The sequence below is a fragment of the Aquarana catesbeiana genome, linkage group LG05 (genome assembly GCF_042186555.1).
Source record: "Aquarana catesbeiana isolate 2022-GZ linkage group LG05, ASM4218655v1, whole genome shotgun sequence".
In the NCBI taxonomy this organism is placed as follows: Eukaryota; Metazoa; Chordata; class Amphibia; order Anura; family Ranidae; genus Aquarana; species Aquarana catesbeiana.
This window is the reverse complement of record NC_133328.1, coordinates 296186445-296209239: the sequence shown is the minus strand read 5'-3', so window position 1 is coordinate 296209239 and position 22795 is coordinate 296186445. Positions and strand designations below refer to the sequence as shown.

Genomic DNA, 22795 nt, shown 5'->3' with positions numbered 1-22795 from the left:
GGCCCTTTTTAAATAGTGCTACGTTGGCTTTTCTCCAATCAGCTGGTACCATTCCAGTCAGTAGACTGTCAGTAAAAATTAGGAACAATGGTCTGACAATTACTGAGTTCCCGAAGTACTCTTGGGTGCAAGCCATCTGGTCCTCATCGTTTATTAATGTTAAGTTTCCTAAGTAACCAAGTAACCAGATGTCCTTCCTCATTCTTTATGGGGCCAATATGGTCTGTCCTGCCTTTTTTACTGTTTACATACTTAAAGAATGTATTAGGATTTGTTTTGCTCTCCTCCACTATGTGTCTTTCATGTTCTATCTTAGCGGTCCTTATTGCACCCTTACATTTCTTGTTGCATTCTTTATAAAGTCTGAATGCTGATGATGATCCCTCAACCTTGTATTTTTTGAAGGCCTTCACCTTTGCTTTTATATGCATTTTTACATTAGAGTTAAGCCATCCAGGACTTTTGTTCGCTCTTTTAAATTCATTACCCAGTGGGATGCATTGGCTAATGCCCTTATTTAATATGCTCTTAAAGCAAACCCATCTCTCCTCCGTGTTCTTTGTTCCTAAGATTTTATCCCAATTTATGCCTTCTAGCAAGGTTCGTAGTTTAGGGAAGTGTCAGAAACCATGGATCAGACCGAGACAGAAGTACAATTAATCACACTTGTTTAATAATAATAAAAAGGTAAACATAGTAAGCGTAGTCAATACATAGCCAGAGTTCAGTAACCAGATTGGGTAGTCAGCCAATGCCAATGTCAGAGAGCCAGAGATCAATATAGTAGTACAGCAAGCAGGATCAGGAGCCAGAAGGGACATCAGCTGAGCAAGTCTTCAACAGGAACGCAGGCGAAAGTCTCTGATGTGACCAAAGGTGAAGGCAGAGATGAAGTGAGCTTTAAGTAGCCAGGACTGACGAGAGAAAGCTGAGTGGCCAGCTCAGAGAAGGAAGGGCTGAGCCCATCCCTGACAGTACCCCCTCAGCGAACCCTCCCCCTCGGAGGACCACTGGGCTTGAAGGGAAAACGTCTATGGAAATCACGGAGGAGGACAGGGGCATGTACGTCCGAGGATGAGACCCAAGAGCGTTCCTCCGGACCGTACCCCTTTAAATGCACCAGGTACTGTATGCGCCCACGGAACCTACGGGAGTCAACAATGGATTGTACTTCATACTCCTCATGGTTCTCAACCTGTATAGGGTGAGGACATGGCACCGAGGTGGTAAGCGGTTGTACACCAAAGGTTTCAATAACGAGATATGAAACACATTAGAGATGCGCATACTAGGAGGAAGGTCCAACACGTAAGCCACTAGGTTAATCCTGCAAAGAATACAGAAAGGCCCAATAAACCGAGATGCGAACTTCAAAGAAGGAACACGAAGTCAGAGGTTGCGAGATGACAGCCAGACTCTGTCCCCAACCTGGTAGGAAGGCGCAGGCAGAGGTCTGCGGTCAGCATGGAGTCTGTACCGATCGTTAGCATGTCGCAAAGCCTCCTGGACTTGTGCCCAAGTGGAACGAAGGCCACGGAGATGCTCCTCTAATGCAGGAATACTCTGTGGAACAAATGAGGCAGGCAACACAGAAGGTTGGAAACCATAGTTCACCATAAACGGGAACAAACGTGAAGCTGAATTCAAGCCATTATTGTGTGCAAACTCTGCCCACAGTAAGAAGCCTGACCAGTTATTATGATGGTCAGAAATATAGCAACGTAGGAATTGCTCCAAGGACTGCTTGGCTCGTTCTGCGGCCCCATTAGACTGCGGGTGATACGCAAAGGAGAAAGCAAGCTGAATAACCAACTGAGCACAACTGCTCGCCAGAACCGGGACACAAACTGACTACCCCTGTCTGAGACAGTCACCTTGGGTAGCCCATGTAAGCGGAGGATCTCCCGAACAAAAATAGAAGCCAGTTCCTTAGAAGTAGGCAACTTCTTGAGTGGAATACAATGCAACATTTTCGAGAACCGGTCAACCACCATAAGGATAACTGTGTTACCCTGGGAGTTGGGTAACTCCACAATGAAATCCATAGACAGGTGGGTCCAGGGCCTCTCTCCATTGGGTATGGGTTGTAGGAGGCCCACTGGAAGGTGTTGTGGAGTCTTACTCTGCGCACACACGGAACAGGCAGCTATGAAAGCGGTTACATCAGCACGTAGACTAGGCCACCAGAATTTTTGGGAAATGGCCCAAAAGAGTTGATTCTTCCCAGGGTGGCCAGCAGCCTTGGGAGAATGGTGAGCCTGGAGCACAGCAATACGGAGACTCTCTGGGAACAAAGCAGCAGTCACAAGGTTTCTCAGGAGGAGCATCAATCTGAGCAGCAAGAATTTTGTCACCCAAAGGAGAAGTAAAAGGAGAAGTAAGACTGGTGCGAACCGTAGCCAGAATACGATCAGGAGGATTTGCAGGAACCGGAACCGACTCCATCTTGGAAGTGGAGGAAAATTGTTGTGACAAGGCGTCAGCCCATTACATTCTTAGTACCGAGTAAGAATGAGACAATGTAATTAAAACTCGACAAGAAAAGAGCCCATCACACCCTTCTGGGAGAGAGGCGTTTAGCCTCAGACAAGAATGTGAGATTCTTATGGTCAGTAAGAATGATAACCGGCACAGTGATACCTTCAAGGAGATGTCTCCATTCTTTCAGGGCTAAAATGATCGCCAACCGCTCTGTCACCAATCTCGCAATTGCACTCTGCCGGTGACAATTTCTTGGAAAAGTAGCCACACGGATGCATAGTGCACTCAGAGTTAGGATGTTGAGACAGAAGGGCGCCAATTCCAGTCTCAGAAGCATCAACTTCTAGAATAAAAGGCAACGTAGGATCAGGATTTGCCAACACGGGAGCAGAAACAAAGGCAGCCTTGAGACTCTCAAAGGCCTTAATGGACTCCGGAGACCAACTCTGTGGGTTGCCGTCTTTCCTGGGCATATCAGTCAGGGGCTTGACCAGAGATGAGAAGTTATGAATAAACTTCCGATAATAGTTGGCAAAGCCAAGAAAACGCTGCAGAGGATGTAAACCCACGAGTCAAGGCCACTGTAGGACCGCTGAAAGTTTCTCTGGGTCCATCGAAAAACCAGCAGTGGAAATTACATAGCCCAGGATTTTAACCTGTTCAGAATGGAATTTGCACTTTTCCAATTTACAATAGAGATTGTTCTCTCTTAGTTTCTGAAGCACACGACAGACATCTGTGTGTTGGCTCTCCAGGGACTTGGAAAATATGAGGATATCGTCGAGCGAAACCACCACACATAACTGCAACAAATCTCGGAGGACATCGTTAATGAACTCCTGAAAAACTGCCGGAGCATTACAAAGGCCAAAAGGCATTACGAGATATTCATAATGACCTGATCTGGTATTAAACGCAGTTTTCCACTCGTCACCCTCCTTAATCCTGATGAGATTGTATGCCCCTCTCAAATCAAGCTTCGTGAAAACCGTTGCTCCCTTGAGGCGGTCAAATAACTCCGTAATCAACGGAATGGGATAGGCATTTTTAATCGTGGAACGATTGAGACCCCTATAATCGATACAAGGTCTCAGCTAACCACTCTTCTTCTTCACAAAAAAGAAACCAGCACCAGCAGGAGACGAGGATTTGCGGATGAAACCTCAAGAAAGTGCGTCTGCAACATACTTCTCCATGGCCTTATCCTCCAAGACCGACAAAGGGTAAACCCAGCCACGAGGGGGTATGACACCAGGTCAATTGCACAATCATAAGGCCGGTGTGGAGGCAAAGTACCGGCTTGACCTTTGTCAAAGACATTGCTAAAATTGTGGTACTCCGGCAGGGAGGAGAGTGAAAAAGTGCACAGGACCTTGGCTACCTTCTGAAAGCATCTCCCACTGCACTGTGGCAACCAGGATAGAACCTCAGCACGGAGCCAATCAAAAGAAGGGTTGTGCCTCTGTAACCAAGGATAACCAATAACCAGCGGAAACTTAGGTGAGGAAATAACTTGGAATTGGATTATCTCATGGTGAAGGGCCCCTACAGCCATGGACAATGGAACATTCTCATGAGTCACATGGGCAGGCTGTAGGGGTCTCCCATCAAGAGCCTCAGTGGCAAGTGGCAGCTTCAGCGGAATCGAGTGCTTCGATGCAAAGGCAGCATCAATAAACAGGCCTGCAGCCCCAGAGCTTGTATCTCGATGGATGACTCAGCCCAAGACAGGGTAATCGAAACCAGGGGCTTATCTTTCTGGGAAACTGGAGACGAAACAACGCCACCTAAGGTCTGTCCGTGATAGGACCTCAAGGTTTGGGTGTTCCCTGGACGGGTAGGACAAGACTTCATAAAGTGACCAGCCTGGGCACAATAAAGGCACAATCTCTCCCTCCTCCTAAGGGCTTTCTCATCCACAGAGAGACGCGTGAAGCCCAAGTGCATGGGTTCATCTTCACAGACCGACTCGGTACCAGGAGGCATGGGAGGTGAGGGAGGCAAGGGTGAAACTGCAAAGCTCTGAGACAAATGTACAGGAGGCTTGCGCCAGCGCTCCTTGAAAGAAAGTCTTTCTCTGAGTCTGGAGTCAATGAGGATGGCAAATGTGATCAACCTCTCCAGCTCAGAGGGTATATCTCGGGCTGCTATCTCATCTTTGATGTTATCCGAGAGACCATGAGAGAAGGCAGCCACGAGAGCCTCATTGTTCCAAGCAACCTCTGCTGCCAGAGTACGTAATTCAATGGTGTAATCGGCAACAGTTCTCGTACTCTGGTGGACATGAGGCTCTCCTGGTGGCTGGTAGAGACTGGAGCAGCAGCAGGGACGGCCTGCAACACAGGTTGTATCGGAGCAGCCATAGTGGAAGATTCCAGGTGAGCTGTGCGACTCAGGAGCGTTTGTAACGCTAAGGCAAACTGATCCATGCGGTGATCCTGGTCATCCAATCTGGAAAAAATATTACCAGCAAGTGGACTGACTTCATCTTCTGAATTCATGGCCTTCGCTTACTGTCAGAAACCATTAATTTAGACTGAGACAGAAGTACAGTTAATCACACTTGTTTAATAATAATAGAAAGGTAAACGGAGTAAGCGTAGTCAATACATAGCCAGTGTTCAGTAACCAGATCGGGTAGTCAGCCAATGCCAATGTCAGAGAGCCAGAGATCAACATAGTAGTAGTACAGCAAGCAGGATCGGGAGCCAGAAGGGACATCAGCCGAGCAAGTCTTCAGCAGGAATGCAGGCGAAAGTCTCTGTGATGTGACCAAAGCCAAAGGCAGAGATGAAGTGAGCTGGACGGCTTTAACCTCCCTGGCGGTATGATTATTTCGGATTTTAGGTGCTGAAAGCGGTACCATTATTTTGCATGGAAATTTGGCGTTTTATATTGTAGGTCTGTAAATCTTAACAATAACACACTTAAATCTGTCCAAACCAGAGTCTAGTAGATATCCCGGGTATGATAAAATTTGAAACACAAAAACATAAATTATAATATAATAAATAAAAATAAATAATTAAAAAAAAAAAAAAAAATAGTAATAAAATAAATTTCCCCACAATTCACTATCGCTCAATTCTGCAAGTGTTCTAATTTACTATCGCTGTTTTCTAGCTGGTCTAAAGCCACTTTTGACGTAAAGGGACACTTTTTGGTTGCTATGGACAATCTCCAGTTTCCAGGCAGAAAGAACAGTATATATCATATAAAACTGCATGCAGGGCATGGGCCAAAGCACTGGGGACAAAAGGGATGTGAAATCATTTCATACAGTACTGTAATCTGTAAGATTACAGTACTGTATGTGTTATGATTTTTACTTTTTTTTTAATTTGCCGCCAGGCTCCGCCCCCGTGCGTCGCGCCGCTCGCAGGGAACGGAGCCTGGCACAGAGAGGCTTCGGAGGAGGACGGAGCCCTCGGACACTGCGGGTGACATTGCAGGATCCCGGGGACAAGGTAAGTAACGCCGCCCCAGGATCCTGCAATGCGATCCCGAGTGTGGCTCGGGGTTACCGCTAATGGTACTGAATTTTAACCCCGAGCCACACTCGGGAAAACCGCCAGGGAGGTTAAGTAGCCAGGACTGACGAGCAGATCATCAACAGCTGAGTCACTGTGGAGAGAAAGGAGCTGGCAATTAGCAGACAGCTGAGCAGCCAGCTCAGAGAAGGAAGGGCTGAGCCCAACACCTTTCAGGAAGTTGGCTCTTTTGAAATTCAATGTCTTTGTATTCCCCTTATATTTCCTATTTGTGTGATTTCTACTGAAACCAATTGACCTGTGATCGCTGTTACCTAAATTGCCCCATATTTCCACATCCGTGATCAGGTTTGTATTGTTGGTAATCAGTAGATCCAGTAACACTTTATTTCTAGTTTGTGCGTCTACCATCTAACCCATAAAATTGTCTTGCAAGACATTTAGGAACTGGCGAGCCTTAGATGAATGCGCGGTTCCCTCCGCCCAGTCTATGTCTGAATAGTTAAAATCCCCCATTATGATAACCCTTCCCATCCTTGCCGCTAATCCAAATTGTGATAGGAGATCTGTCTCCCCTTCCTCCCTCAGGTTAGGGGGCCTATAGCATACTCCCAGTATTATTTTCCCCTTGGCTTCATCCCTTGGAGCTCTACCCATAAGGATTCCACCTGCTCCCTTAGTGATGTCATCTCTCACATTCACTTGTACATTATTCTTGATAGGCATACCCCTCCCCCTTTTTTACCCTCTCTATCCTTGCGATAAAGTGTATACCCTTGAATGTTTGCCAGCCAATCATGAGAGTTGTTGAACAAGGTCTATGAAATTCCCATAAAATCCAAATCCTCCTCATACAACAGTATCTCTAGTTCACCTATCTTGTCCGCCAGGCTCCTGGCATTGGTGAACATGCCACGTATTTTAGACCGGTCACATATTATCCTCTTATTGGGTGTTCCGAGATTGCAACTAGGACTTGCTACTATACTTACCTTGGGTTTATGTGCTTTGGTCAACCTACCACTAATGCCCCCAATACTATCCTCTGGAATATGTTCCGCACTAACTATCTCTACCTCTTGACCCTCCCCCCCATCGCCTAGTTTAAAAACCCCTCTAACTTTTTGGCCATCTTCATTCCTAGCTGATCTGCACCCTCCTCATTTAGGTGCAGTCCGTCCCTTCTATATTGTTATCGACTGAGAAGTCGGCCCAGTCCTCCAGGAACCCAAACTCCTCCTTACTACACCAGCTCCTCAGCCACTTGTTTACTTCCCTAATCTCCCTCTGCCTTTCTGGTATGGCTCAATGTACCGGTAGTATTCCTGAGAATACTACCTTGGAGGTCATTTTCCTCAATTTAGCTCCCAAGTCCCTAAAATTGTTCTTTAGGACACTCCATCTGCCTCTGACTTTGTCATTGGTGCCAACGTGCACTATGACAGCTGGGTCTTTCCCAGCCCCCCCAGTAATCTGTCCACCAGATCCGTGATGTGCCTAACCCCAGCGCCCGGTAGACAACATACTGTTCGGCGCTTCAGGTCTTTGATACAGATTGGCCTCTCTGTCCTTCTAAGAATTGAGTCCCCTACCACCAGAATGTCTTTCCTTTCCCTTTGCTTCCCCCTCACTCTCACTGAAGGAGTTCTGCCTCCAGCACCTAGGAAAGTCCCTCAGCTCCAGCAGTGCTGGTCTCTGACTAGTTTCCCCTCTACCCTTCCTGACTGTCACCCATCTACTCTTTGCTAGTGCCTGCACCTCTTTGTCTCCACCCGCCTCTGTGCTGGCCCCTCCCGGCACCTGTCGTGTACGTTCCTGCCTCTTCTTTAGTATGGAGGGACTTCTCAGTGCTGACAGTTGCTTCCCCAGATTCAGAACCTGTGCTTCCAGGGAAACAATGCGCTTACATTTTGCACAGCAGTATTCACCCTCGATCGGATGATCAAGGAACGCATATATGCTGCAAGATGTACAATGAGCCGCCTCCCCACACCCACCGGGCATCGTACCTATTAAATTTAATGAGGATTGGGGATTATACCCTGTCCAAATTACCTAATAACTAGATTCCTGACACTAATACTCAACAAGACAATACACAGGTACTCAACAAGACAATACACAGGTACTCGCAGAACTACGTGCACTTGCAGAACTACTTGCACTCGCAGACCACTTGCACTCGCAGAACTACTTGCACTCACAAACCACTCGCAGAACTACTTGCACTCACAGACCACTCGCAGAACTACTTGCACTCGCAGAACTACTTGCACTCGCAGACCACTCGCAGAACTACTTGCACTCGCAGACCACTCGCAGAACTACTTGCACTCGCAGACCACTCGCAGAGCTACGTGCATTCGCAGACCTCTCGAAGAGCTACGTGCACTCGCAGACCTCTCGAAGAGCTACGTGCACTCGCAGACCTCTCGAAGAGCTACGTGCACTCGCAGACCTCTCGAAGAGCTACGTGCACTCGCAGACCTCTCGAAGAGCTACGTGCACTCGCAGACCTACGTGCACTCGCAGACCTACGTGCACTCGCAGACCTACGTGCACTCGCAGACCTACATGCACTCGCAGAACTACGTGCACTCGCAATACATGTGCAGTGTTAGGTAGCGTGCAGTTTGGGGGTCCCAGTGCAGAGAGCAGAGCAGTGTCACCTTAAATGTTCACCCTGCCTGGTGGAGTACAGTACCTTTTTATTTGGAGAAGATCCTGGCAGCATGCTTCAGCATGTCAAAGGGCCGGCAGCCATGTTTGGGAGGTCCGATGACATCACAGCGGCCATTTTCCCTTGGTTTGGCTGGCCTCCGGCCGGCGGCCATATTTGTGTAGCTGATGTCACGGCGGTCATTTTTCCTTAGTCTAGTGAGACGCTGGAGACGGCTGCAACCTCGTTGAGATGCCGGGCTCCTCCTTTTCCTCTTCTCTTTTCCTCTTCTCTTTTCCTCTTCCTGTCCCGGGATATATGAAGTAGATGGCATCCATGGTGTTGCTGGGTCCGTATTGCAGTGCTCCTGGTGGCTGGTAGGATTGAGTCTTTTTGGGGGTCCCTGTATATCTCTCTCGATGCTGATAGGTACCTTGAGCATTGGGGGATCCTTTAGTGGTGCAAAAGATATTTTTGTACTACAGGGCCTTTTTTTCTATGGAGCCTCATGGTCACATCCTCCCCCCACTGACCCCCTCATGAAGGTGGCAGGTCCCTCGGAACCCCAGCTTCCCATGATTGCGCTGACGGCGGTCCTAGAGTAATTTGTATCCCAGGTGGAAGTAGCGTGTGGGCAAAGGCCCAGGAGGAAGCGTCCCCCCGCCTTCCCCTGCTCAGTCTGTCTCATTTGATTTTGAGCCTGATGCCGCCAGGGGGGCTTAATATCACACCCCTTGACCCATCCGATAGTGAGGATGAATTCTCAACAGTCACAGCAGCGTGTGAAAAAGCGCTGGTGGACGCGCTTATTACTTCGGTGCGCAAAACTTTAAAAATGGAGGATGCGGCTGATGGGGCAACGGATGTGGCTGTGTCCTTCGGTATGAATAAGTCACCTCGCACAACAAAGGTGTTTTATCTGCCTTTATTTTAAAAAGGTTTACTTATAAAGAATGGGAGCAACCAAAGTCACCTTTTGTGATCCCCAAGCATTTCTCAGTACGCTACCCCTTTGAGGAATCACTTTTAAAAAAGTGGACTACCCCACCAGTGGTGGATCCTTTCTCCAGGTTGAATAAAGCAACCATGATCCCAGTAGAGGAATCCCCATCCTTTAAGGATCCTGTCAGGATTCCTGACAGGAAAGCGGAGGCTGTGGCACGCAGCATATATACTATGGCTGTTTCGGCAATGCGACTGGTCCTGGCCTCGGCCCTGATGTCTTAGACTTTAACCGAATGGGCCAAGCTTTTGCGCCAAGGTCTGGGTAATGAGCAGGTTCCTTCTGCTTATGTTGATCTGGCAGACCAGTGGGTCTGAGTGGATCTGAGGACTGCGGATCTCCCCACAAGCTCTTTGCTCTCACTTCCTCTTCCCAATCAATGGTGGGTAATCTAGATGGCTCTTTTCTTAATGGTAACTCAGCTCATTAATATCCAAAGAAACGGATCATCTCCCAGCTTGGCTCAAAGCTTCCATGAGTTCAGGATATGTAAATAATAAGTATAGAGATCATAGTGTTCTCCGTATACAAATGTATTCAAAGCCCCCAAACAGACAAGTTGCACTTACAAGATAAAAACTTTTAAAATCACATAAAAACCTCCAGAGTAGCACCGCTGTGTCCACATACACAGTGCCTGGCTGAACGTGACTATCAGCTCCTCCCTTCTAGACGCGTATCGGCCAATCACAGGCCTTCCTCAGTAGTGTTTATATGTGATACATCTTTGGATGCGACTCCCCTGCTGTCCAAACTTTTTAGCGGTTGTTATTAGACGTGTGCTGTGGCTTAAGAACTGGTCTGCAGACCAAGCCTCTAAGAAAGCTCTCATTGATCTTTCAAGGCGATCGCCTGTTTGGGACTACCCTGGATGACATCATTAAGAGTGTCACAGGAGGAAGAGTATCTTCCTGCCACGGTCTAAAAAAGTGAAGGAGCCTCGTCGCAGATGGGGGCCCTTCTTCTCAGCCCTTACAAAATTCTTTCGGGCTCCTGGGACTGCAGATAAGGGAAACAGATCTCTAAAGTCTTTCCAAGAAGGTTCAAAGCAATCTTGGTCTGGTAAGCCAAAAATTGGCCTTTCCAGTCCCGCAGACAAGACCCCTCTGCCCTCACCCATAATTGGGGTGGGGGGACATCTTCACTGGTTTCCAGCTTCATGGACCTCCTTCGTGAGCATCCAGGAGATACACGAATCGATCCTTTTGGGAGTTTGTTAGCTTCAGGGGGCCCTGAGTCTCCCTGTGCGGACATAGTTCCTGCAAAGGTTCAGGTGATGTCCGAACTACCCAAAGTCTCTTCTATTCCCCTCCAGCAAATTGAATTATCTGGGTTGGACTCTGGATTTAATACTGACTAGGGTCGTCTTTTTTTTTTTTTTCTACTCAAATTCTGCTCCTTCAGCAAGTTTAGTTCAACAGGAAGTTACCGAGACTCGTAATCTCATGGGTTTCTCTGGTAAGTGCCGCAGTCATCCTAGTGCCACTGCAAGGCCAACACCTTCCTCTTCTGCGGTGCCTGCGAAGGACCGAGGGCGAAAGTCTTCTGGTCATTCTGGTGGCTGTAAACGTCCTTTGGGAGCTACCTCTCAGAGAGGACCAGTTGTTCCAAGGGCTGATTTACCATCCTGCTTTACAGTTGCTGGTTTTAATAGCCTAGCCGTTGAAAGCCAGGTACTAAGAGATAGAGGTTTGTCTGGATCAGTGATCCCTACTCTGTTGAAGGCGAGGAAGTTGACATCTAGTAAGATATACCATTGTATGTGGAAAGCGTACATTTCTTGGTGTGAGTTGATTGGCACTCATCCTTCTTTTCTATAGGTCTGATCTTGGCCTTCCTGCAACGGGGCATTGAGCAGAGGTTGGCCTTGAGTACCATCAAGGGCCAGGTGTCTGACTTGGCAATCTTCTTTCAGCGACCCCTAGACACTCACTCTTTAGTTCGTACCTTCATTCAAGAAGTCCGGCATGTGGCTTCGCCTTTACGGTCTCTCTTGCCGCCATGGGATTTAAACTTGGTACTATCGGTTCTCCAGAAACCTCCATTTTAGAATATTCTTGTGGTCAGCTTTGGGTTATTTTCCCCACCCCTCATTTTTCTTTGGCACTGCCTTTGGACATCCCAATGGTCAAGATTAAGGAGGCGCTATCTCCGTTGAAGAACGAAAGAGAAAATGGGATTTTTGTACTCACCATAAAATAAAATCCATTTCTCTGAGTTCGATGGACACAACACCCAACCCTCTTGAGTTTGAGTATACCTAGAGCAAGGAGGGGGTTTTATACTGACTGAAGACAGCCCATGGGCGTAGCCAGGTGTTTTTTGTTCTGCCTAGTCCTAGTCCTACTCCTGCGGAGGCGATATGACCCAATGGTCAAGATTAAGGAGCAGGAAGTCACTACTCTCTCTACCAATGATCTGTGAAAAGATTAACACTTAGAATGTATACAGGTATTGAAAAATCCACATTAATGCTAGAAAGTTGACTTTACAAAATAGAATGTAAACACTTCATAAGACACAAAATTTCCTCGGGGGTACCATCCCATAATTGCAAAGATATGATAAAAAAAACCACCCACTTTTGATGTACCCACAGGGAAAAAAGTAACCTCAAATCTTAAGATAATACATTAATAAACTATTGTTATCTTAATTAAAAAGAAATGAAAGCTAGTCAGCCTAAATAATTATAAAAAAATGTACATAAGGTGAGTTATAACATACCCCAAAACGCATTGATGAAAGGGGTCTACCTAATCTGTTTGTTCGATCTGTATATTATACCACACTTTATGTGGCTTTTTTTTATATATAATTTTTATGAGGGCTGACTAGCTTTCATTTGCTTTTATTATAATAAAATAATGTTATTAATGTATTACAGGCAGTCCCAGGGTTAGAAACAAGATAGTCTGTAGGTTTCTTCTTAAGTTGAATCTGTTTGTAAGTTGGAACAGGTACATTTTTTTTAAGAGTAGCTCCGGCCAAAATAACTATTTTCAAGCTTTTTGGATAGTATAGGGAAGGGTTAACACCCCTGTAATGTTTGTTTTGCTGTCTGTGCCCCTCTTCAGAAGATTTTACCTCACTTTCTGTCCCTATGACAATTGGACAAATGAAAATTTTGGGTTGTTGTGGAAACAAGCCTTGGTGATAAAGCATCAGTGGAGGTACCTTTTTCCCATAATAACTCTTACAGGAGTGAATTTCTCTTCTTAGGGGTAGCTTTCCTCTCACTTCCTGTTGTCTCCCTCCGTTTGTAAGTAGGAGTCGCTTGTAAGTCAGATGTTTGTAACTAGGGGACCGCCTGTATCTTGAGATTTGAGGTTACATTTTTCAAGGGTACATCTAATGTTTGAAAGTTGTCTTAAAGCGGAGGTCCGCCCCCCCCCCCCCCCCCCAAAATTTTTTTTTTAAAGCCAGCAGCTACATATGCCGCAGCTGCTGGCTTTTAATAATCAGACACTTACCTGTCCTGGAGTCCAGCGATGTTAGCACCACAGCTGATGTGTCCAGCTTCACGCCGGGAAACCTATTGCGCATGCACAAGGCCCCGCTCCTCTGTCTCATACTGGCCCAGCGACAGGGGGAGGAGGAGGGAGCCCCGCGGTAACGCCATGGGCTGTGGCACAGACTCCCGGAAGTGGGAACAGGTTACCTGTCAAAGACAAAGGTCAAAATTATCCTGTCCCCCCCCGAAAGGTGCCAATTGTGACACGGGGGGGGGGGGGGAGACAAACGAGCGGAAGTTCCACTTTTGGGTGGAACTCCGCTTTTACATGGATACATCAGGTAGATTAATGCAACAAAGCATATGCTTAAAAGATAAATACAGGGAGACATCAGATTTAAGTGCATGGTATGTCAAAAACGCTTTCTCCCAAGATGGCAGGCATTTGCAGTTCCTATCCCTAATTTAACAGTGGAAGGTAGGGGTAAATGCTAAAAAGTGCTTTAATCTGTTTTAGGTCTTGTTTTGTGTTTGTGATCTTGCACCTGCATTCCAGGATAACAGACTGCGATATTTGTACATGTTTTACTTGTTTCCTAATTAGTTAACTCTGTTTATTTTTATGTGTTTAGGGTAAAGATGGCTGTGATTATGCTCTAGGACTGACCCCAACAGGCATCTTAATATTTGAAGGTTCAAACAAAATTGGTTTATTCTTCTGGTAAGATATGTTATACCACTTCTTATCACTCATGATTTTACGTTATATTTTTCTTTATAAATGCAAAGATGACAAGCACTTTTGCAAACTTTTAATAAACTAAGGTCACAGTGGGGCAGATTTCAACACTTTCCTGGTGGCATGGGTCCTTTGCCTATATTATGAAAGCCTTGTATCCATTTCCTTAAAAGTACTAACAGGTGTTCTAGGTTTAGGTAGTCTTTATTTGTGCTACTTTTTGTCACTATGGCAGTGAACTCCCAAATATATGCATGCAGTTTGCAGATGTATATTTCCACATTGTAAATGTCCTTGGAGATATCAATTAAAGGATTTCTATAAAATGATGGAGCGTCTTCTGGGAAAACACTTCACAAAGTGGTTGGGTAATAGAAGACACTCGTTGTATACACTTTAATTTAAAATACAGTAGCTCAAATGAAAAGTAGTGAGCCTAAACTCACAGCTATACCATAATAATGAAGATACTGTTCTCAGTTGCCTCAGGCCAAGTTGTCCCCAACATAAGATGATATGAAATATTCATGTGTGATTTGGTCCCAGGTCTTTTTATATGATATAATCATCGGTTTAAAAATGAATGTAAAATTCAGAAAAACATTGAGGTTCCTATGGACATTAAAGAATTTCTATGCATTCATAGTCCGTTTAGTGAATATTCATGTGTTTGTAGGCTCCTCCAAGAAAATCGATCAGCTGGATTTTGACAGCTGATGTTGTTTCCCAAGGTAACTAATGCCTGCGAGGCTCTGCCTCCCCTCCCCTTAGGCACAACAATTCAAGTATGCCTAATAGCAACTTACTCATGCACACAAGATTATGAAAATAAACAGCATTTTTTCTGCCAGAGTTTGGTAGCAAAAATGCATCTAATGCTACAATAAGTATGCAAGCATACACAGTGGATATAAAAAGTCTACACACCCCTGTTAAAATGTCAGGTTTCTGTGAAGTAAAAAAGAGACAAATAAATTACTTCTGAACGTTTTCCACCTTTTTAATGTGACCTATAAGCTGTACAACTCAGTTGAACAACAAACTGAAATCTTTTAGGTGGAGGGAAGTAAAAATAAAAAAATAAAATATGGTTGCATAAGTGTGCACACCCTTAATCACTTCAATACCAGGCACTTTTGCCCCTTTCTGCCCAGGACAATTTTGAGCTTTCAGTGCTGTCGCACTTTGACAATTGCGCAGTCATACAACACTGTACTCAAACTAAATTGTTATAATTTTCTTCCCACAAATAGAGCTTTCTTTTGGTGATATTTGATCACCTCTGCAGTTTTTATTTTTTGCTAAACAAACTAAAAAAGACCGACATTTTTGGGGAAAAAAAAAATGTTTTTCTTTGTTTCTGTTATAAAATTTTGTTTTCTCCTTCACTGACGGGCACTGATGAGGCGGCACCGATGGGCACTGATGAGATAGCATTGAAGGGGCACTGATATGTAGAATTGATGGGCACCGATAGGTGGCACTGACAGGCGGCACTAATGGGCACTGACAGGTGGCACTGATTGACACTAATAGATGGTACTGATGGGCAGCACTGATTGGGCAGGTACTGACAGGTATTAATGCTGGGCACTGATTGGCACTGTGGTGGGCTCTGGCACTGTGATGGCACTGATTGGCACTGTGGTGGGCACTGGCAGACTTTATTATTGGGGTACTGCTGGGCACTGATTGGCACATCTGATGGGGCTGTGCTGATAATCAATGTGCTGATTATCAGCACAGACCCCCCCCCCCCCCGACAGGGAGAGCCGCAGATCGGCTCTCCCTGTCAGCGCGAACCGAGGAATGCCGTTTACCGGCAGTTCCTGGTTCTTGCGATGATCAGCTGTGATTGGTCACAGCTGATCACGTGGTAAGAAGTTTCTGTCACAGGCCTCTTATGATCGGAGATGCGGCGTTGCGCTCCCCGCGCCAGCATGTTATCCTGCAGGACGTCATATGACGCCCAGTCAGGATAACAGAACCACTTCACGCCCGTCATTCTGTTATAGGCTGGGCGGGAAGTGGTTAAACTAATACTTTGTTGAAGCACCTTGATTTTATTACAGCACTCCGTCTTTTTGACCAGTTTTCTTCTCGTCTTTTCATCAATTTTGGTGGGACATCCGATTCTTGGCAATGTCACTGTTGTGCCATATTTTCTCCACTTGATGATGACTGTCTTCACTGTGTTCCATGGTATATCTAACGCCTTGGAAATTCGTCTGTATCTTTCTCCTGACTGATACCTTTAAACAATGAGATCCCTCTGATGCTTTGGAAGCTCTCTGCGGACCATGGCTTTTGCTGTAGAATGCGACTAAGAAAATGTCAGGAAAGACCTACTAGAACAGCTGAACTTTATTTGCGGTTAATCAGAGGCACTTTAAATGATGGCAGGTGTGTACTGACTCCTATTTAAAGAGGAACAGCAGTCTGCTCACATAATTTGTAATAAAAACATCTTTGCCATTCTGAAGCTTCCCTCTGACCACTTTGCATATTATTTTATATATATTGTGATTCTGTACTTGCCAAATATGCTGCAGAAATCTCCCTCCACTAAGTCTGGCTGCAACCATTTTAACTGTGAGCAGCTGGAGCTGCTGCCTGTTCACTTCCACAGACACACACAAAGGCACACATTCAGCTCTGCAGCTCTCATTGGCCCTCTTATGACTCATTCCCCCTCCCTTCCTGGCAAACTCACGAGAGAGAGCGAGCTGTGCATGATGTCATAAGCCTAGGCTGATGACCAGACAAGAAACCGGAAGTGGGCTGTATAAGAAACAAAATCTTTTACTATCCAGTTAAAGTTAAAACAAGAAGGGCAGAAGATTTAATAGATGGAAAGTTAAAAAGAAAAAGACTGAAGTTCCACTTTGACATGCGTTTGAAGGTGATTTGCGTAATTCTGAACACCGCCACATCCCCAGTTGTAAGAATATGTGCACAGTTATGCAGCCACATTATTTTAGTTTTTTATTTGTACCCACTAAAAGATTTCAGTTTGTTTTTCACCTGAGTTGTACAGTTTATAGATCATGTTAAAGGTGGAAAAAGTTCAGAAATTATTTATCCTTATCTGATTTTTTTTTTATTACATCACAGAAACCTGACATTTTAACAGGGGTATGTAGGCTTTTCATATCAACTGTATGTGCGCATGTTTATGTGTGTATGGCATTTAAGCGTAAATGCATTCTACTGGCCAGAATAATCATTTATTCTGGCCATGGAAATGCATTTACATACACGTGTAGACACGCATACACACAATTTTTTTTCTGTTCAAAAAGCTTCTCTCAAGAAATCACCTTTGGTGTATGTGTTTTTTATTTCCTTCCTGTAATTACTCCTCTTCAAATACTTCTGTGAATGCCTATGTGTGCATGGCCAGATAGGCTATCATACAGGTGCTTTTACAGGCTTAAAAAGAGAAAGATAAACGCCTGTTGCTATAAGTACTTAGAAGTTCCAGGGCATACAATATGTACATCCATTGACAATAGGATACTTAGTAAAACTGGGTGCCAGCTGTAATTTCTAGACATCTTAAAGTGATATTAAAGAAGAGATTTAAAAAAAAAAAAAATCTGTCAGACTTACCTGCCCTGTGCAGCTTGCTATGAGGGCACCCGAGTAGGCTCACTCCTGAGCCGCTGCTCTGTGTGTCTCTGGCCCCACTCTCTCCTCATTGGCTCACTGGCTGTGATTGACAGTCGTGGGCTCCTGCCAGTGAAGAGGAAGAGACCCGGGAGAGCCGCTGCTCTTGTGCACATTGCTGAATCAAGATGGGGCTCAGGTAAATATGGGGGGGGGGGCTGCTGCACACAAAATGTTTTTACCTGAGTTGAATCCAGATTAAGACCTGGTTCACACTAGTGTGATTTTAGTCACACAGAATCACATGACAATGGAAATCACATTGTTTTCAATTATACCTGTTCACATAAATGCACATTGTGATTTTGGAAAAGGGTACTTTCGTACCTACTCTGGTACAAATCCAGCGTGACTTTCAGACATTCCAACCTGCCAAAACCCATTTCAGGGAGGTGGCAACCCCATTTCAGGGAGGTGGCGCCCCCCCACCACCATCAGGGGATGATCAGAGACTGCAGACATACTACAGGAGATGATCAGAAACTGCAGACATAATACAGGAGATTAGATCAGTTTCACACTGGATGCATGTTTCAGGCACGTTAGCATTAAAAATAGCACCTGAAAAAATCCTCATCTGCAATCCCAGTGTGAGAGCCCGAATGCTTTTACACTGGATCGGTGCGCTGGCAGGATGTCAAAAAAATTCCTGCAAGTAGCTTCTTTGAGGCTCAAGTGCCCCTGCCCATTGAAATCAATGGGCAGTGCCTGCAAAGCGCCTTGGCAGTGGCGCTTTGAACGCTTTATTCGGCCACTAGCAGGGGTTAAAAGTACCTCTAAAACGACGATAAAGGGCTGCTAAAACTTGTGGCACTTTACCGCCGACACCCCTGCACTGTCAGTGTGAAAGGGCTCTGAGTACATCTCATTATACATCATCTGTACATTACATACATTATACATCTGTAGGTGGACTACTGAGGCACAGGAAGGGACAGGGGCTGTGTATCTAGAACACAAAAAACATCTAGAGCAGGGGCAGCCCAGAGCACATGTAAAGGGATGCTGGGGATGCCAGCACACTGAGTATGACTCGCCTCGTTCTCTCTCCCTGCAACCCGAGATAGAGATTGGAGGGGGAGCCATTGAAGTTGGTGGAGACAGTGCGGGGTCCCAGTGTGAGGAATTCATTTCCACACATCGGCATTCAGCAGCCACTGACTAGAACCCTCTTCAGGAAGAGGAGCGCCCCTCCCCCCAGCACTGCCAGGCTGTGTTCGGACGGACACAGAAGAGGAGGGAGGGGGGAACTCTGGCACTTCGGCGCCCCCACCTATGCAGGCGCCCAGGTGAAAAGCACCCTGCTGCATCTGCCTAGGATCGGCCCTGCCACTGCCTTCCTTGGCTGGGAGGAGGGGGTGGCTCGGGCTGCTGCGGCTGACAGCCAGGAGATCGTGCCACACTCGCGGGTGTCCGTGAGCCCGCCATCAAATGCCGGACACTCCCGAAATTTCTGGACTTTGCCCCTATAGAATATGCAAACCACATCCAACATGCAACCCAGTTGCAATACATAATCTAACTGAAGATCAAATTACACTAGTGAGAACCTAGCCTTTTGCTAAAACCTTCAATTAGTAATTGGCAAAGATGGACAATGAAAATGATTACAGAATGCATATTGTGATACAAAGTGTTTGTTAGATCATTGTAAAAATGTTGATCTATTATACCAGTACTAAACCATATGTGAGGATGCCTGACTCTGTAAAGTAATACTTTATAGATGAGTTATGCAGTATGTAAAATTGTGCCTTCCCATTATTACTTTTGTTAAGTATGATTCCAAGTAAAATGGTAATATACCCCTATCTGTTAACTAGGACCAACAATATGTAATGCCTAAATTGCACACTGTAATGAGAAATCCAAAAGCCAAGGTACAAAGGTCATAGAAGGAATTGCATTTGAATTTATGATGATAAACTGAATAGTGTGTATATATATGTGTGTGTGTGTATATATATATATATATATATATATATATATATATATATATATATATATATATATATATATATATATATATATATATATATATATAGTTTTTTACATCCTATTTTTCATTCAGATTCTCTAGCAACTAGGTAATGTGTGGGGTTCATTCACACTACCTAGTCGAGGATAAATCTACTGTAATGCCCTGCACACACGGTTGGATTTTCCGATGGAAAATGTGTGATAGGACCTTGTTGTCGGAAATTCTGACCGTGTAGGCTCCATCACACATTTTCCATTGGATTTTCTGACACACAAAGTTTGAGAGCAGGATATAAAATTTTCCGACAACAAAATCCGTTGTCGGAAATTCCGATCATGTGTACACAAATCCGACGGATAAAGTGCCACGCATGCTCAGAATAAATAAAGAGATGATATTGGCCACTGCCCCGTTTATAGTCCCGACGTACGTGTTTTACGTCACCGCGTTTAGAACGATCGGATTTTCCAACAACTTTGTGTGACCGTGTGTATGCAAGACAAGTTTGAGCCAACATCCGTCGGAAAAAATCCTAGGATTTCGTTGTCGGAATGTCCGAACAACGTCCGACCGTGTGTACGGGGCATAAGAATGATTATATAATTTCACACTCAGATTGTGACACATGTTGCACTGTTTAAGCTTTCTGCCACAGTCTATGTGAATCTGAATAACTTGGCACAGGTAGCCTCTATTATAAACTACCTTACTGAGAACATTTTATCAGAGTATTTTGTTATGACTGGATTCACTTCGTTCTCTTTCTTTGCAATACTAAGTAAGGGTGCAAGTGATTAGCTGTTGCCCAGCATTGCCACTTTGTTGTCCTATTTGCTAAAACCCACTTTGGACATACATCATACTGTAGTTCCTTAAAATTGCAAATCACTAAACAAGTATGCACAAAACCACAGAATATTTTCAGTTTATAAGCTGCCACAGACCAGACTTGCCATGCACATAGAGCTACTGTACATGTAATACTTTAAATGTCCAAAAGCATAATCTTATTGAAATTTAAATAAAGAATACAAAATATATTTGCATATCCTTAATTCTGTAGGTGGCGAGCAATTTAGGCCACTTAGAAAGGGATGTACTAAAACTGAAATCAACTTCTAGCTTTGACAATAAAACCTGGAAGCTGATTGGTTTCTGTGCAGTGCTGCACCAGATTTTGCACGCTCCAGTTTTAGTAAACAACCCACAGATAGTCATTACGATTTTGCATTTTGGTAAGAATTGATTTCACCTATACAATTGCTACAAGCCATTTCAACCTGTGGGATAGCTGTGGGAATTTATACTTGCCAGAAATAAAATCCCTTTATAAAGCAAGGTAACTATGTAGACAGTAGTTCTAGTATGTTTATCCCTGCCCACTACTAATTGATGGCAAAGGCTTTCTTATGTGTCTTAACAGACCTTAAACACATTTACTGTATTCTTGTTACTAGGCCGAAAATTACCAAAATGGATTTTAAGAAAAGCAAATTAACCCTTGTTGTTGTAGAAGATGACGAGCAGGTAAGGTCTAATCACGGTTATTTAGCAAGTTATAGGCAAGCTGATATCCGTTGTCTTATGTCACACAACTTTTCCTTTTCTCACTGTAGGGTAGGGAGCAGGAACATACATTTGTTTTTCGCTTGGATAATTCTAAAGCCTGTAAACATTTGTGGAAATGTGCAGTGGAGAATCATGCTTTTTTCAGGCTAAGAACCCCAGCAAATACAAAAGCTACTCGATCTGACTTTATTAGATTGGGTTCAAGATTCCGATTCAGGTAAACTTACTTTTAATAAATTCTTGAGAAATTAAAGGATATATTTGCTTTTTAGATCACAGTGAATGGGGATTTATCAAATAAATTACTGTTGAAACCAGATGCCTGTCCAGTGATGTAGCCTTGGGTTTACCAAAGGCTTTTTGTGTGCATTTGTGATACCTGCTCTTACAAACCTGTATAGCCAACTGAGACGATTCTATGATTTGTGACCTATTTACCACTGACTGTGCCTTCATGAGGTTTTCCTTCTTTATGAATCAAAGTTTTTGTAAATCCTTTTCTGAAACTTTTGAATCCAGGGGCACCAAGCAACATTGTAAATACTGTTTTGCATTTCCTTGATTGTACAGTACAGGACACAAGCATATTCTTACACTACTGGGTTATATGGTGCTATCTTCAGGTGATTGGACACTGGCAAACAGTTTTTTTGCTAGTATCCTAAGGCCTCATGTACACTACTGCTGGTAAACGGACGTTTAGGAGCAGTTGGGCATTTTTTTCAGCTGCCTCTGAACTCTCCTCTGTTATCTTATCTGTACATGTACAAAGGGTTGTTTATAGTCGTTTCTAGGTGGTTGAGTTTAGAAGCATTTTTTGGAATGCAAAAAAAAAATGGGTTCAGACGGATGTTCAGGGGCATTTGAAACGCCAAATGCCGGTAATTCGCGTTTAGCAGCATTTCGTTTACAGGTTTTAAATTTTTTTTTTTTTACAAACATGGCTAAACGCGGCATGTAAACATGGCTAAACGGGCGTTTTTAGTCACCGGTTTCTAGCTGTCACGTTAAGTCATTCAGGAGAGGTTAAACAACGTCGCGTGTACATGAAGCCTTAGGTGGTGGATACGCTTTTTTTTTTTTTTTTAAATATATTTTTCTGCTCCATATTGGCTACATACCAGCCCTTCTGGCCACCTATGCAGCTTCTAGATCAGTACCCTACGCACGGCACTGGTACTGTACCCAGGCGCCGACAAAGATGTGGGATGTGTATAAGATGTGGGGCCAGCCTGTAAAGTCACTTAGGGCACTAGATCCTGCTTTAGGTGCTCCTCTTTGGTATGTTGTGCAGCGTGTGGAGTGTCGCTGTGTCCTATAAAGGTCCAAGGCAGTGGCAATACATCCAGGTGTGAGTCCCTGGAAGCCCCTTCAGGGGTATACTCTTCCAAAGTGTGTGAAGTGGGGGGTACTGCATTCCCCCTAAATTGTGGCTGTGTTCTTGCAGGTTGCCGAGCAAGGAAACTGTTCCTTTAAAAAGCTTGCCCCTTTACTTCTTGCCTATATGGGGAATACCTGGAATGGATATAGAGAGAGATATACAACGGATATATATAATATACAGTGTATGTGTGTGTGTGTATGTATGTATATATATATATATATATATACACGCACATATATATATATATATATATATATATATATATATATACACACACACAGTGGATATAAAAAGTCTACACACCCCTGTTAAAATGTCAGGTTTCTGTGATGTGAAAAAGAAGATGAATCATTTCAGAACTTTTT

General features: G+C 44.5%; 1 protein-coding gene across 3 annotated transcripts in view; it reads left to right on the top strand.

Annotated features, from left to right (window-relative positions):
• Positions 1 to 22795, top strand: part of EPB41L4B (erythrocyte membrane protein band 4.1 like 4B) — a 910607-nt gene that overhangs the window by 292148 nt on the left and 595664 nt on the right. For all 3 annotated transcript variants that reach the window (XM_073630789.1, XM_073630788.1, XM_073630790.1), the window contains 3 exons: positions 13721 to 13809; positions 20935 to 21004; positions 21094 to 21263. In XM_073630789.1, the coding sequence (XP_073486890.1) occupies positions 13721 to 13809; positions 20935 to 21004; positions 21094 to 21263 (329 nt within the window). The remainder of the gene's footprint in view (positions 1 to 13720; positions 13810 to 20934; positions 21005 to 21093; positions 21264 to 22795) is intronic.